Source organism: Thalassophryne amazonica, chromosome 4 (assembly GCF_902500255.1).
Source record: "Thalassophryne amazonica chromosome 4, fThaAma1.1, whole genome shotgun sequence".
NCBI lineage: Eukaryota > Metazoa > Chordata > Actinopteri > Batrachoidiformes > Batrachoididae > Thalassophryne > Thalassophryne amazonica.
In genome coordinates this window covers 127,692,395-127,706,901 of record NC_047106.1, presented here as the reverse complement: position 1 = coordinate 127,706,901, position 14,507 = coordinate 127,692,395, and the positions used below count along the sequence as shown (strand labels likewise).

General features: G+C 42.2%; 1 protein-coding gene and 2 long non-coding RNA genes across 3 annotated transcripts in view; 1 reads left to right on the top strand and 2 right to left on the bottom strand.

Annotated features, from left to right (window-relative positions):
- The window catches only part of LOC117508711, a 23,668-nt gene extending 22,373 nt beyond the window's left edge, over positions 1-1,295 (bottom strand). The window contains exon 1 of the long non-coding RNA XR_004560171.1: positions 1,056-1,295. This is a non-coding gene — a long non-coding RNA (uncharacterized LOC117508711). The remainder of the gene's footprint in view (positions 1-1,055) is intronic.
- Positions 1-14,507, top strand: part of LOC117508712 — a 16,401-nt gene extending 1,894 nt beyond the window's left edge. The window contains exons 2-3 of the long non-coding RNA XR_004560172.1: positions 6,810-6,811; positions 14,497-14,507. This is a non-coding gene — a long non-coding RNA (uncharacterized LOC117508712). The remainder of the gene's footprint in view (positions 1-6,809; positions 6,812-14,496) is intronic.
- The window catches only part of b3gnt2l (UDP-GlcNAc:betaGal beta-1,3-N-acetylglucosaminyltransferase 2, like), a 62,392-nt gene continuing 49,309 nt past the window's right edge, over positions 1,425-14,507 (bottom strand). Inside the window, exon 3 of the mRNA XM_034168527.1 lies at positions 1,425-3,204. Coding sequence (XP_034024418.1) covers positions 1,779-3,062 — 1,284 coding nt within the window. The 5' untranslated portion in view covers positions 3,063-3,204 and the 3' untranslated portion in view covers positions 1,425-1,778. The remainder of the gene's footprint in view (positions 3,205-14,507) is intronic.

Here is a 14,507-nt window from a genome sequence, read left to right as displayed (position 1 = left end):
AAAGGAGACCAAACTAGTAGAAGATGTAGAGGAATACATCTTCTACATCTGCTTAGTTGTCCTAGTAGAGGACTGTTAAGCTATTTAATGGCCACACTGATCTATCTTGTGATGAACGACACCAAGAACTAGAATCCATATGGGAATATGATTAAGGTATAAAAGACCATGAACATTCATGATTCAACAGAGTGCTGACTTCCAAATCACAAAGTTGAGAATCATAAGAGAACACAGTCAGAAGTTGTACAAAACGCAATGTTGAACATTATACATTACTCTATAAACACAGCTTCTCATTAATATCAGTGTGTTTAAAAAGACCATGAAGTCTGGATCGATAAAAGTCCCACCATGTTTGTTCCATCAACACACTAAACCAGCTGATTCCAATTAAACCAGCTGATTCCAATTAGTTCAACTCTTCATGCAGGTAGATGAGCTGATTAGTGAAAACACCTGTTTTAGGTGCACATGTAACAATACAATACAAAAATACTTTTACTTTCTGAAGCCAGGGTTTGTTTTGTGGTTGTTTGTGTGTGTGTGTGTGTGTGTGTGTCGTCTTTACCTCTGGGTATTTAATGCCACATATAACAGAATACTTACAGAGGAATCCTTTAAACGGTGAGGCAAGCACCAAATTCAGCACAAACACTCAGACATTACTCTTTTGAAAAAACTGACTGGCCACTTGAATTTTCAATAGGAGGCCAGGTAGGAATCAATGAAGAATTACAGAGGGGTCAAAATTTAAAAATGCTGCCATCATATTAAACTATACCACTTTATTTGTCTGATCATAATGATTCCAAAAAGGTATAGTTTGGACTATCTATGACTGAATGTTATGGAGTTATGGGGTAAAAACAGCAAGAATGGTGACAAAGGTCAGTTTCAGTTTGTACAGGGGTCAGAAGTTAAAGATGTTTCAATTTAAGTAAAAAGTGATACAAATTATTAGTTAACAGGGTTTTTTTTAAAAAAAGGAATAGTTTGCACCATGTGTCATGCTTAGTTATCACATTACAGGGTATTTACAAATTGTCCTTTACTTTCACTTTTGATACTTTGTGTGCTTCTTACCCTGTGTGCTGCTATACAATGCTGCTGGAACCTCAATTTCCCTGAGGGAGTCTTCCCAAGGGATGAATAATGTTCTATCTAATCTGTCATGTCATAGAATCCAACGGATGTTGACATTGTTTGACCTTTACTTTGTAGACTAAACTTTCAACACAGTCAAAATTATTTCATTTATTAATCCTATTAGCTCAACCAATAATTTGCATTACGTTTTAGCAAAATTGGAGCAAGTTTAACTTTTGACCTTTAACTTTGGAATATGTATGTTCAGACAAATAATGTGATGTATTTTTCAATATGAGTGAAGCATTTTTAAATTTTGACCCCTGTGTAATTCTTTATTGACCCCTGTAGCTCATTAGAGGTCAGCTCCAAGATGGTTCCATATCTGAAAATAAACAGTTCATTTAGAATATGTGTGCCAAATTTGATGCTTTTATCACAAAATGCACAATTGTTATGTAAACTGTAGTTATGCTGCTCTGCTATCATTATGATCAAACTATAGTCCTGAGATATGCATTACTGCAAAGAAGTAAAACTGTTCTCCAGTCCTCTCTCACAAAAAAAGAAAAAAAATGTTTTGAATAATCATCAATGAAGAAAGTGGAGGCAACATACAAGAAAGTGTGCTGAGTTTGAGAGGTAAGTACAAATTGCATTAGTGCTTCTTCATTGGTCCATGATGTACGTTAGGTTTTGCAAATCAAAGAGCCATTGTGAATGCCCTTCCACAGCTTCTTTATCTCCTGTGGGGTGCGCTGGTGAGCCAGAAAAAGATATTTATGGACACAAAGATTCTCTCGATCCTCCTTCTTGATGTCAAATGTGTGAAAGTCTGTGTGTGCCTTTGGGACAATCCCCAGTGCTTTGACGCACATTCCGGTGTAGACATCGTCAATGGGGTAGAAGGGAATTACACGTGAGATGGAATACAAGGGCTGCAGTAAAGATCCTGAGAAGACAAATCCGCCTCCACCTGTGTATTCGGGGTACGGGCCGTCGTAGAAACTCACAGGAATGTAGTATTTGCTTTTGGGGTCTCTGAGGGGGCTGGCTGGAGTTATGACCTGTCCCATGTAAATCTGAGAGGCCTTTGAAGGATCTAGAGACGCCAGGTAGTGGAGTATTGCTGGCGTGTTGACAAATACGTCATCATCACCGCTGAAGACAAAGGACACATGAGGACAGTTCTTCAGTGACCACTGGAGAAACATTCTGAATTTGAGTGTTAGGTTCAAGAAAGAGTCCAAGAAGTCCCACTGCAGGAGATCTCCATACTGGTTAGCTTCAAATGACAGCAGAGGGCTGAGGATGGGATCATCCAGTGCGGCGCTACCCAGAAGAAACACTGTGCGCACTCTCAGTCCACTGAGATACACGCCCTCTCGACCCCATGTCTCCCGCACCGCCTGTCTCTGCACAAAGTTCTCAGGACTTGACTTGACAGCAAAAAGCAAGAAGATCTGGTTGTCTTGGTTATCCATGTTTGAGGTGCACTTGTGGGTTTGACTGATCAGGATTGGAGCGGAAATGCAGTGCATGCCACGTACAAACTCCTGGAACATGTACGGGTAAGAGGAAAAGTCGTGAATGTTGGTTTGCAGTTGGTCCTGATTAGTGTCTTCACAATGGGACCAGTTGGAGTTGCGTTGGAGAAAGTGTTCCCCGTTGTCCAGCTGCCTGAGCACCGAGTGCAACTGCCGGTTCCAGTACGCACTGTTGACAGGGATGATCGTTCTGAAACCATCAGAAACAGACACACTGCCAACATCAGGAGGCACAGAGAAGACATTTGTCTTGGAGAAATGTACAGTCACAACACTGTCCTGGACCTGGTCGTTGAAATGTCTCACAAAGTCTTCCAGAACAGCCTTTGGCCTATAGGCGGCCTCTAATTTTAGGCTAATGTAGAAGAAGATGAAAACTAAACTGCTAATGATGAACACAACAATGAGTCTCGGAACACGTCTCATCGTTTCAGCGAGCGTCAATCAAGCTGTCCAGCCAGTCGTTGTAAGACAAGGATCAACTTTCAGGTAACACCTTCCTGGAAGCTGGTGTACGATTATCCTCAGGTGGTGCATGACATGCTGGTGAGTGAGACACTGGCTTTACCTGCAGCGAGACAGAAAAACTATTACACATCTCCTTAAAATCAAGAGCAAACCAACACATAATGAAAAATGCACCACATTCCTGCAAGAAAATTATTGTTTTGTTTGGTATTCAAACCACACACATTTAAACTTCACACATATTACTCTGAAATAATAAGAAATCTTTGGCTTTGAATTTGTATCTCTACATTATTGATGAATCAAGTTGTCATTGTGCCTGCAGCACTTTGACGTTTAGCCGGTTTCACCTTGAAGTGCTTTCAGAAAGTTTACTGTAAGGATCCTGCAGTCGACGACCACGGGACAACAAAACCCGCAAAGTCACGGGACATGTTTTGTAACATAAAGTGGGCTTGTGGTGCACAGTGCAAGAAAACCTCATTGTTTTTCATTCAAAACTATCTGCTGTGAATGTATGTCTGTGGGAGGAGTAATCCCAAAAGGGAATAAAGTGGGACATCTAAATTACAAGGTGCAGCATTACAACAGCATTCCTGACTGAATCCAAGAGTGGGGGGGGGATACTGTTCATGGCAGTACAGTGGCTTAGGGGTTAAGCACTGTTGCCTCACAGCAAGAAGGTCATAATCAGAATATGTTATTAATCCCTGGGCACATTGCATTTCTTCCATGTGCTCAGTGCAAAATAGCAAGTAGGAGAGGAACGAAAACAGAAATAGAATTTTTAATTCACAACAGTACACATCAATTTTTAATACACAACAGTACAAAGATACAATAGAACTGTGGTACTGTGGTCTGCCAGTGAGATAGTCCAGTTTCTATGTATTTAGTTTATAAAACGCCAAAAACACAACAAAATTGCCTCAAGGTGCTTCAAACGAGTAAGGTCTAATCATTCCAAACCCCTAGAGCAAGCACACTATCTTATATGCCATCTGATGATAATGAGGAAGAAACCTCAAGCAGACCAGACTCAAAGGGGTGACCCACTGCTTGGGCCATGCTACCAAAACGGTTTACAATACGAAGCATAACACACTCGTTGGATCTGTTCCTACAGCAGAGTTTGACCCACATCTGCCACAGAAATCATCCAACCCAGCGTGTGGATCCAGCCGCATCTCGGACAGAGAGGAAAAAGTAAACAGAATCAATCAGCCAGAAAAACTACACTTAAGGTATAATTCATCAGCATTCAGCAACAGGAAAGCAGAAGAAATACTAATGTGTCCTGGAATCTGCAATCCACAATCCAGGACACCCTTGGGGGTCTACCTACATCGCTGTCTGCTTCTTACTCAGTAGCACAGGCCTGGTGTTAAAAGCACCGGAAATGTAAAAAAAAAAAAAAAAAAAAAAAAAAAAAAAAAAAGACCCTCACAGTGCTTGCCAGCTCATCCAAGACAGAGTACACCTGGTTCAGCAGGTAAATAATGGCATCCTGGGATCACTTCCTGCCTGGTCCTTTCTGCATGGAGGTTGCATGTTCTTCCCGTGTTCACATGACTTCCCACCAGGAGCACCAGCTTCCTCCCACTTCCAAACACATGCAGGTTAGATCAAATGTGAACTTTTAATCGGCAGTAGGCTGTACATTTGTGCTAGTGTGAATGTGTTTGCCTATGTGTGGCCTAGACAGCAATCGACTGGTGTCCTTTCCAGGGTGTACCCAGTCTCTCACCCTATGACTGCTGGGATAGGTAGCAGCCCACCATTGGAGCTGGATCCATTGAGGAATTGGAGTAAGGAGGTATGGAAAATGAATTAATGAATACTAGCGCATTGCCCGTAGGGATCCATGGGCATTAGATTGGGTAGTGTTTATAAAATAGGTTGCTGACTTTTTTCTAGGGTGATAATAAAATATGCAAAGTTTCTGTAATGAGTTGGAATGGCGTGTGAGTCCAGAATGTTTTCAGAACCTTCGACTGCAACATTTCTTAGAGGAAGAACCCTTTTATTTCCTGTTAATTTACTGTTTTAATGTATTTATAAATTATTTAGGTTCTTGTTATCATATACACTGTTATTATCATCAGTATTATTTTATTATTACTTATATTTTGTCATTTGATTTTAAAATGGATCACAATGGAAATAAGGGTTTTCACTTTCTTGTGTCATCCATGTATTTTTAATGTATATTTACAATTTCATTATGTACTTACAGTGAATTTACTAAATAAAGTCACGCACACATGCATACACATCCACAAACACCACTTCGCTTTTAATATACAGATGATTTACCGCCCCTGCTGGAATGGCGTGCCACTCCATAATGTAATTATCAATGTCTATTGTTCAGTATTCTTAGTTAATATCCGTAGTTTCTCCAAAAATATTAGTCCTATCAACGCTCTGTTTTGGCAGCGTTTATCCTTGACTCAAAATACAAAAGCAAACCAAACAGCAAATGTCAGCTCACCACAGTCTGTCCGTGATCAAAGATATATACACACACACGCATACATGTACACAGAGGCAACTTGGCATTTAATATATAGACTGTTTGTAAAAGAAGAATGATCTTCTGCAAAGGACAGTGACAAGATTTCAGCAAATGAAATATGGGTACATCAAATGATCTTAACTATTCACATGACATTTCTTAATATCATTTTCCACTAAAATATGAGAAAAAAAAAGAAACAGAAACCCATCAAGAATTTAAATGTACTTTGGATTTTACAAATTGTAATCAGAAAAGTCACTCAGGAATCAGTTGTTGGAATTTCAGAAATTTCAATCCTAAAGACAGAATGGACTAATATAGGACAGTTCAACAACCCCAATTACAATGAAGTTGGAATGTTGTGTAAAATGTAAATAAAAAACAGAATACAATGATTTGCAAATCCTCTTCAACCAATATTCAATTGAATACACCATAAAGACATTTAATGTTCAAAGTGAAAAATTTGATTGTTTTTGTGCAAATATTTGCTCATGTTGAAATGAATGCCTGCAACACACATTTCAAAAAAGCTGGGACAGTGGTATGTTTACCACTGTGTTACATCACCTTTCCTTCTAACAACACTCAATAAGCGTTTGGGAACTGAGGACAGTAATTGTTGAAGCTTTGTAGGTGGAATTCTTTCCCATTTTTGTTTGATGTACGACTTCAGTTGTTCAACAGTCTGGGGTCTCTGTTGTCATATTTTGCACTTCATTAATGAGCCACATATTTTCAATGGTCGACAGGTCTGGACTGCAGGCAGGTCAGTCTAGTACCCGCACTCTTTTACTACGAAGCCACGCTGTTGTAACACGTGCAGAATGTGGTTTGGCATTGTCTTGCTGAAATAAGCAGGGACGTCCCTGAAAAAGACGTTGCTTGGATGACAGCATGTGTTGCTCCAAAACCTGGATGTACCTTTCAGCATTGATGGTGACATCACAGATGTGTAATTTGCCCATGTCATGGGCACTAACACACCCCCATACCATCACAGATGCTGGCTTTTGAACTTTGTGCTGGTAACAATCTGGATGGTCTTTTTCCTCTTTTGTCCAGAGGACACGACATCCATGATTTCCAAAAACAATTTGAAATGTGGACTCATCAGACCACAGCACACTTTTCCACTTTGTGTCTGTCCATTTCAAATGAGCTCGGGCCCAGAGAAGGCGGAGGCGTTTAGGGTGTTGTTGATGTTTGGCTTTCACTTTGCATGGTAGAGTTTTAACTTGCACTTGTAGATGTAGCGAAGAACTGTGTTAACTAAAAATGGTTTTCTGAAGTGTTCCTGAGCCCACGCAGTAAGATCCTTTACACAGTGATATCAGTTTTTAATGCAGTGCCGCCTGAGGGATCGAATGTTCTTTTTCAGCCTTGCTGCGTACATGTAGAAAGTTCTCCAGATTCTCTGAATCTTCTGATTATATTATAAACTGTAGAGGATGGAATCCCTAAATTCCTTGCAACTGAATGTTGAGAAACATTGTTCTTAAACTGTTGGACTATTTTTTCACACAGATGCTCACAAAGTGGTGATCCTCGCCCCATCTTTGCTTGTGAATGGCTGAGCCTTTTGGGGATGCTCCTTTTATACCCAATTGTGACACTCACCTGTTTCCAATTAGGTGTTCTTTGAGCATTCATCAACTTTTCCATTCTTTTGTTGCCCCGTCCCAACTTTTTTGAAACGTGTTGCAGGCATCCATTTCAAAATGAGCAAATATTTGCACAAAAACAATAAAGTTTATCAGTTTGAACATTAAATATCTTGTCTTTGTGGTGTATTCAATTCAATGTAGGTTGAAGAGGATTTGCAAATCACTGTATTCTGTTTTTATTTACATTTTACATAATGTCCCAACTTCATTGGAATTGGGGTTCTATAACTCTTATTTAGAAACTTTTGCATAAAGATTACAAACTTAAGAAATACTAAAAGCTGCAAAGCCAATTCAGAATAAAATGTTGCACACTAATGCAGTATATTTATTCATTACAAACTCTGGCATAGAGATCTGTGAGCAACTTCACCAAACAACAGCTCCATTCTGTCACCCTGGTTAAACAGATTATATATTGATTAGGAGAGTTACCCATCCTCGCCCAAGTAAAGAATAAAACTACCGGCGCTGCAAGTCGAGGTGATGGTCTAGTGGTTAAAGCATTGGGCTTGAGACCAGAGGATCCTCAGTTCAAATCCCAGCCTGACTGGAAAAATCACTAAGGGCCCTTGGGCAAGGTCCTTAACCCCTAGTTGCTCCCGGTGTGTAGTGGGCGCCTTGCATGGCAGCATTCAGTGTAAATCTTGTGCCAAATCAACATTCAGATCCACGTTAGATCTGTTGTGGTGACCCTGAGTGCAAACAAGGCAGAAGCTGAAGGGAATCACAGACTGACCCTGTTTAGTTTTTTAAAAGTGCTGTGTGATTGTGGTAAAATGATCAAACTTGTGAGTTTCCTCAGTGTTAAAATATTGTACATTTTGATTATTTTAGTAGAGAAGCTTGAATCTTCGACTGGACTGGGTTGCTTGACGTGAGGACGTTTCGCTTCAAATTGCAGAAGCTTCCTCAGCTAAAATTCTTGCTCTGGTAGTCTGATTTCTGACTTCTGTCTTGACTCTTGTAGAGAACAAAGAGTCAAGACAGAAGTCAGACTACCAGAGCAAGAATTTTAGCTGAGGAAGCTTCTGCAATTTGAAGCGAAACATCCTCACGTCAAGCTACCCAGTGCAGTTGAAGATTCAAGCTTCTCTACTATGGAAACCACCTGGACAACTGAGAGCCTACACAAACATTTTGATTATTTTAGCGTTTCACCTTCTGTATTGTATAGATTTAGAATAATCAATACCATTATTCCACACATTCCAAAATTACACATTACAGTAGGTGACGAAGCAGCATGGTGGCTTAGTGGTTAGCACTGTTGCTTCACAGTGAGAAGGACATGGGTTCAATTCGCGCCTGTGGCCTTTCTGTGTGGAGTTTGCATGTTCTCCCCATGTTTGCGTGGGTTTCCTGGTGCTGGGTGCTCTGGTTTCCTCCCACATCCAAAGGCATGCAGGATAGGTGAATTGGAATCTTTAAATTGTCTGTAGGTGTGGGTGTGTATGTGTCTGTTTGTCGCCCTGTGACACCCAGCAGTGGCCAGGACAGGACTCGCGTCCTGTCCTGGGTGTACCCCACCTCGCGCTATATGACTGTAGATTACATTCATCCAAGGGCTAATGCTGAGGTAGATAACCAGGCTATAGCCAGGACCATGCTGTGGCTGCAGGCTTTGTCCCCTGATGCACCGATTCTTGTTATGGGCGATTTCAATCACTGTCAGCCAGGGAGATCGCTGTGTAATTTTTCACAATATGTGACTTGTCCGACTCATAATGGTAAACGACTGGAACTCTGTTTTGGTTCGGTGAGGGGAGGCTACAGATCTGTCTCTTGAGCCCCGCTCGGGTTGTCGGATCACAATGTTGTGTATTTACTTCTGTCCTATAAACCGGTCCTGAAGAAACACAAATTGGTGCAACGTTTGGTTCCGGTTTGGTCGGAGGAGGCAATTCGCATTCTGCAGGACTGTTTTAGGTGCACAAATCGGGACTTATTTAAAGGCGTATGCAGCAATCTAGATGATCTTACAGAGTGTCAGGAAAGATGACTTTAAGCTTGCTTTCAGCTTGTTTTTATCTTGGAATATAATACGTGCCATGGAATTAATATACATGCTGTTGGATTAAACTGCACAGTGTTTGGTACCTTCCAGGAGTAAGTGAGGTCATACCGGACTTTTCCATTGTAAATGGGGAGGCCCACGGAATGAACTCGGTGGTGAAGACGAGGGAATATGTCTAAGAATGATTCTAACATGATAAGTATGATCAAATGAAGTATTAATGTGTTAAAATTAAGAGTTGATTAGAAAAAGTATGTTACAAATAAGTGAAATGAATGGTTATATGAGTTGTTTTTCATAAGGAGTGCAGAGTCAGAGAGAAAAGAGGAAGTGAAGAAGATGTTGCAAGTGGGGCAAGAAAAGCTGATATTAAACAACTGATCAAATTATTAAAATGTTGGTAAAAATGAAATGAATAATAAGGAATGAGAATGTTTGTATATGATCATATGAATTGTTTTTATGTGAAAGAGAGTTGTAATGAAATGATTGAATATGATTGATGTAATTTTGAAGAAATGATTTAAAAGAATGAATTCTCAGAAAAGCTGAAGTGTTAACAGAAAAGTGGAACTTGAGAAATAAGTTACTGGTAGGGGCTGCGGGGATTTCCAGTAAAAGTTGAAGGAGAAGGGAGGAGGTTTTGAGTCAACTGCGTCCCCATGGTAACCAAGATCATCTGAGGACAACAAGAATCAAGCACATATATAAACTGTGAAACACCAGAAAACGGGGTTATTCTTCCAGGGAGAGGTGCTGTTGCCACTACTCCCCTGCTACGAGGAGATCACAAGACTTGACCATCTTGTGAGCAGCAATTGGAATCGTGGAGTGAGAGGACTGGAGCCATAGAAGATCATTTGAGAGAGATTTCAACTCCCGCTCAGGCCGTCCAGTCACGGAGTAGCAGAACAACGGAGAGTAACCACTGGCCTTAAGTCTGAGTGGGGAATGTTCAACGATTTCTCTCTCAAGGAACATCATCGCATACCAGAATGGATTAGATCAACTTTTGGTTGATTGAAGACGGAATAAATTCTTATGTGGATTAACTTCCTGAAGGATTACAACATCACACAAGGATCGTGGTCAGCTAATAATTAATAGCTGATGAAGAGGAAATCAAGTTCATCGAGCTGGGGACCCTAACCTCAAAAACCTTCTTCTCTCACTCCTAGAAAAAATTGTTAAGAAGTCAATCGAGTCCCAGTCAAAGTAAGATCAGTCAGAATTATTGAATTAAAAGCAAAAATCTCTGCCAATCATTATTCTAATTATACTTGAATTACTGTTGTGAAATTATCACCATATAATCTATGTTGATTATGTTATTGGCACTTGCAAAACCTGCAATAAATTTCAAAGCATGCAGTTAAAGTGTTAAGGCTCGGACATTGGATTATTGATGCTTCTTAAGGTGTAAAAGTTAAAGTTTATTGGGTGTACAACATCAAAAAGGCTCTAAAAGGTTAGTCTGGTTTTTTAATGAAAATAACACATCCTGGGGACTCGCTGTACGAGTCACTAAATTCAAAATCTAGCAACATTCCAAGAGCCCTGATCCACAAGAGGAGAGCTGCCGTTAACGGGCGTGGCCGGTTCATATCCTGGTTCCTGAGAAGGCTATTCGACCGGGGTGCGAGATCAGCTTCAGCGGGGTGGACGTCCGGATGGAGGCAGTGAGCAGCTAGACGAATCTCCTCGCCACCAGCTTGAACAGCCTTTGTGCAGCCCTGCCGGGTAATACCCGTGGAGACACGAAGGTCGGACCCCAGCGACGGAGAGCTGGTTTTTACACAAACACACTCATCGGAGGGTGAGCGTGTGCCGTGTATCTAAAAAGCGGGATCTGACACGTGGCGCCCGAACAGGGACCTGCCAAAGTGTAGTCGGGTCCTAGGAAGAATCCTGGCCAAAGGAGAGTCTTTGCCACTGGGTGGAAAGCCTCTGAGTAGATCACCAAAGGAGACAGTGTTGTGGAGAGTGTCGGCTGATGACCTGTATAGGTCCAGTAACGGCTTGAAACATATCTGTCCTCCAGAGGTGTGAAAATTTGGAGGCGACCACCAGAAGGACGAAGTAAAGACAACAGGAGTAAGTATCCCAGGGAGCTGGGATCAAGGACGAGAAGCAGACGTGTCACTGCTGGAACGTCTGGACTGGGGCGAGAAGCAGACGGGGATAGCCTGCTGGATCATCACGAAACGACGAGGAAGGGAAGCAGGCGAGGGAGCCTGCTGGATCGGATCGTCAAGAAAGCAGGTATGAGAGTATACCGTGCAAAATGGTGATCTACAAGAGAGAATAGGATCATCAACCCGTGAGGTTCCTGAGGGGAGAAGCGGGAAAAGGAGCAGCTGATTTGGAGTTAACCTCTGGAATTAGCGCTGAATAGCCAAGTAGTCTGTCACTCATCCCTGACTCAAGGCGCCAAGAGAGGCTTTGAGAGGCAGACGACTCAAGACGACAAGGACCATAGCTGAAGTCAAGGAGACGACAGTGGTGGAATCGACAATCTCAGCAACCGAGAGAATAAAGGGAGGACAATCATTACGAAACAGTAAGGTTAGTATTAAGAATAAGCAGTGAAAATATGGCTGAAGGAGAGCCAGGACCCGTAGCAAACCCTGAATCCGAACATGAAGGGACAAAAGAAGTGGATTTTCGGCCACACAGAGTGGTATTGTATGGACGAGGATATGATACTTGGGCAGAAACAGTTCAAAAATATGTCATAGATCAAAGTGTGGAAACTGATGAAGAATGTTTCAAAGAAGATATGGCAGGAACTATACACACATTAGGGATATATTATCCAGGTAAGCATAAGGAGGGGCAGATCTTGGCCGTTTTGGGGAGCCCACCAGTCCCAAAGGACAAAATGGGGACCAGAGAGTGGTTTGAATGGTGGTGCAAACTTCTCGGAGAAGAGTGGAAAAGAGGACAAATCACCACCTTAATAAGCCCCGAAAAAGTTATGACTCCGTAGTAAAAATGACAGCTGGGTTGTTGGGAGTAGAGACGGTCCTGGTTGATGTTAAAGCAAAATCAGTGTCCGTATATGCTGAGTTTAAGTCCATGGCAGAACGGCTAAAAGGGTTAGGAAGAATGCTTAAGGAACAATATCCTATAATGGAAGATATGAGTGGAAGTCAGATCCTCAATAATGAAGACGAAGGCAAGATAGACTCCCAGGCCAAATCCGAACAAAGTGATGAGGAACACAAGCCAGAGGGAAGTGAAGATGAATTGATATCCCCGGGAGGTCCTAATCCTGGGGGAAATGGTCAAGAATATAAAAGCCCGGACCAGCTCCACACAAGCTTTGACCCAGAGTGGCCAAAATTGCCCCTAGGAAGTGTGAGAGGAACAACCTCAACAGTTAGAAAACAGACAGAACACCTGGTTGAGCAGGATAAAAGACGAAGAAGCCTTCAGGGAGTGTCTGGACAGATATTCCATCAATCGCCGGAATGTGGGCCCAGAAGCTTGGGACAGCTTAAAGCTGAAGAATGTGTTGCCGGACCGAGTTATCATATTAAAGAGGAAGGGCGTTCGCAGGAGATCTTTAGAAAATCTAAAGCAAAAACCCACCATGTATACATTGTATCTGACTACATGGAGGACATGGACCCTATGCCCGAAGGAACTAAAAAAATGGTGGCCCAAGATGGAAGACGGGCATATCATTATTTTGGCAGTCCTTGGGATATAGATGGAGATAGTCTCATTGTCTTCACAAATCCCAGACTGAAAATTGCCAACCGAAAATTCCGAGCAAAGCTCAAGGAGCGGGCAGGCAGAGAATACCAAGAACAGCTTAAGAACATAAAGAGGAGAGGTCTGGACGGAAGATCGATGGTGATAACAAGCGCACCACGAATGGCTTATCATGCACTCATACATGTGCCCTTTGAAAGCTACCTAGGGAGAGAAAATTCAATTGAATACATGGAGGAAATGCTGAAAACTCTGGGAACAGCTACTGATTTGGCTAAAGAACGCCAGCATCGGCGGGTAGTGATATGTGTGGACGGATTACGATCTGGACATATGACATGGGAAGAGGCAGAAAAGGTTGCCATGGCAGCCGTGAACCTACACATGCGTACCCCAGGAGTATGGGGATCAATGAGAGAAATTGTGGTGGTCACTAGCAATGAGCAGGAGCAAGATTGAGTGAGAAGGGCACTTGAAGCGGTGAACCTAGGACCAAATAGAGCAGGTCCAAGGAAGGGTGCAGTTGGAGCTAGTGGAGTGGCAACTAGTCCCCCGCTAGTGATGCAGTCCATCCCCACGGCGACAAGTGATAAAAGATCAGTTCATGCTGTGGGAGTGCAGCAATTAAGGATTAAAACCCCACGACCAACATTAAAACGAGTTACAAGTGGGCTCCAGACTATCATACACCCCACAAGCTCCCAATCTCGGATGAGAGAGCCTTTCCAGGCTCCTCCACCGGATAATGGAGAAGAGGATCCTATACTCATTCCTCTACCTGTCGGAAACACCGAAGCAACCGGGTCACCCCGAAGGTCAGAACAAAACAGGGACCCACAACCACAAGACCCACGTCCTTCCCATGAATCTGATATGGATGAGGACCAGGAAAGAGAGTCTGAAGAGGAGATCAATCCACAAGACTTGGAAGAGGATGAACCGCTATCTGTGGTAGGGGAAAGAGAAGTCTCACGCCCAGAACTATGAACTGGACGCTACAGAGGACGAAAGAAAGAAGTTGGGGTGTATAATGTGCGTGTAGCCTCAGAGAGAATTGCAAGAGATGTCAGGGTCAAGCCAGTGGAGACCCGACATAAGCGACAAACCTATGCTCCAGAAGTTGGACAAACTGGGTATGACATCCCAGAAGAGTGGATTGAGCGATAAGATGAAAAGAAAACTCTCGAGGTAACAGCTACTGTTGGAGAGTGGGCTAATATACTAATGTGGCCCTACACTGACTGCCTGTAAAGAGTTAACAAATAACTTCAGAGTCGCCTATTTAGGCGTTGCCCATGATGTGATGTTGAGAAAATTAAAAACAGCAGCTTTACACTGGTCACGGCAAGTGTTGAAAGAAATTAATGAAGAAAATCTGGATGATGAAGGAGAAACAATTCCACCATCGTCAGGATTACAAGCAAGCCTCCCAAATCAGGACTTTCCTGCTGGATCTAGAGAGCAAAGTCTGCCAGCAA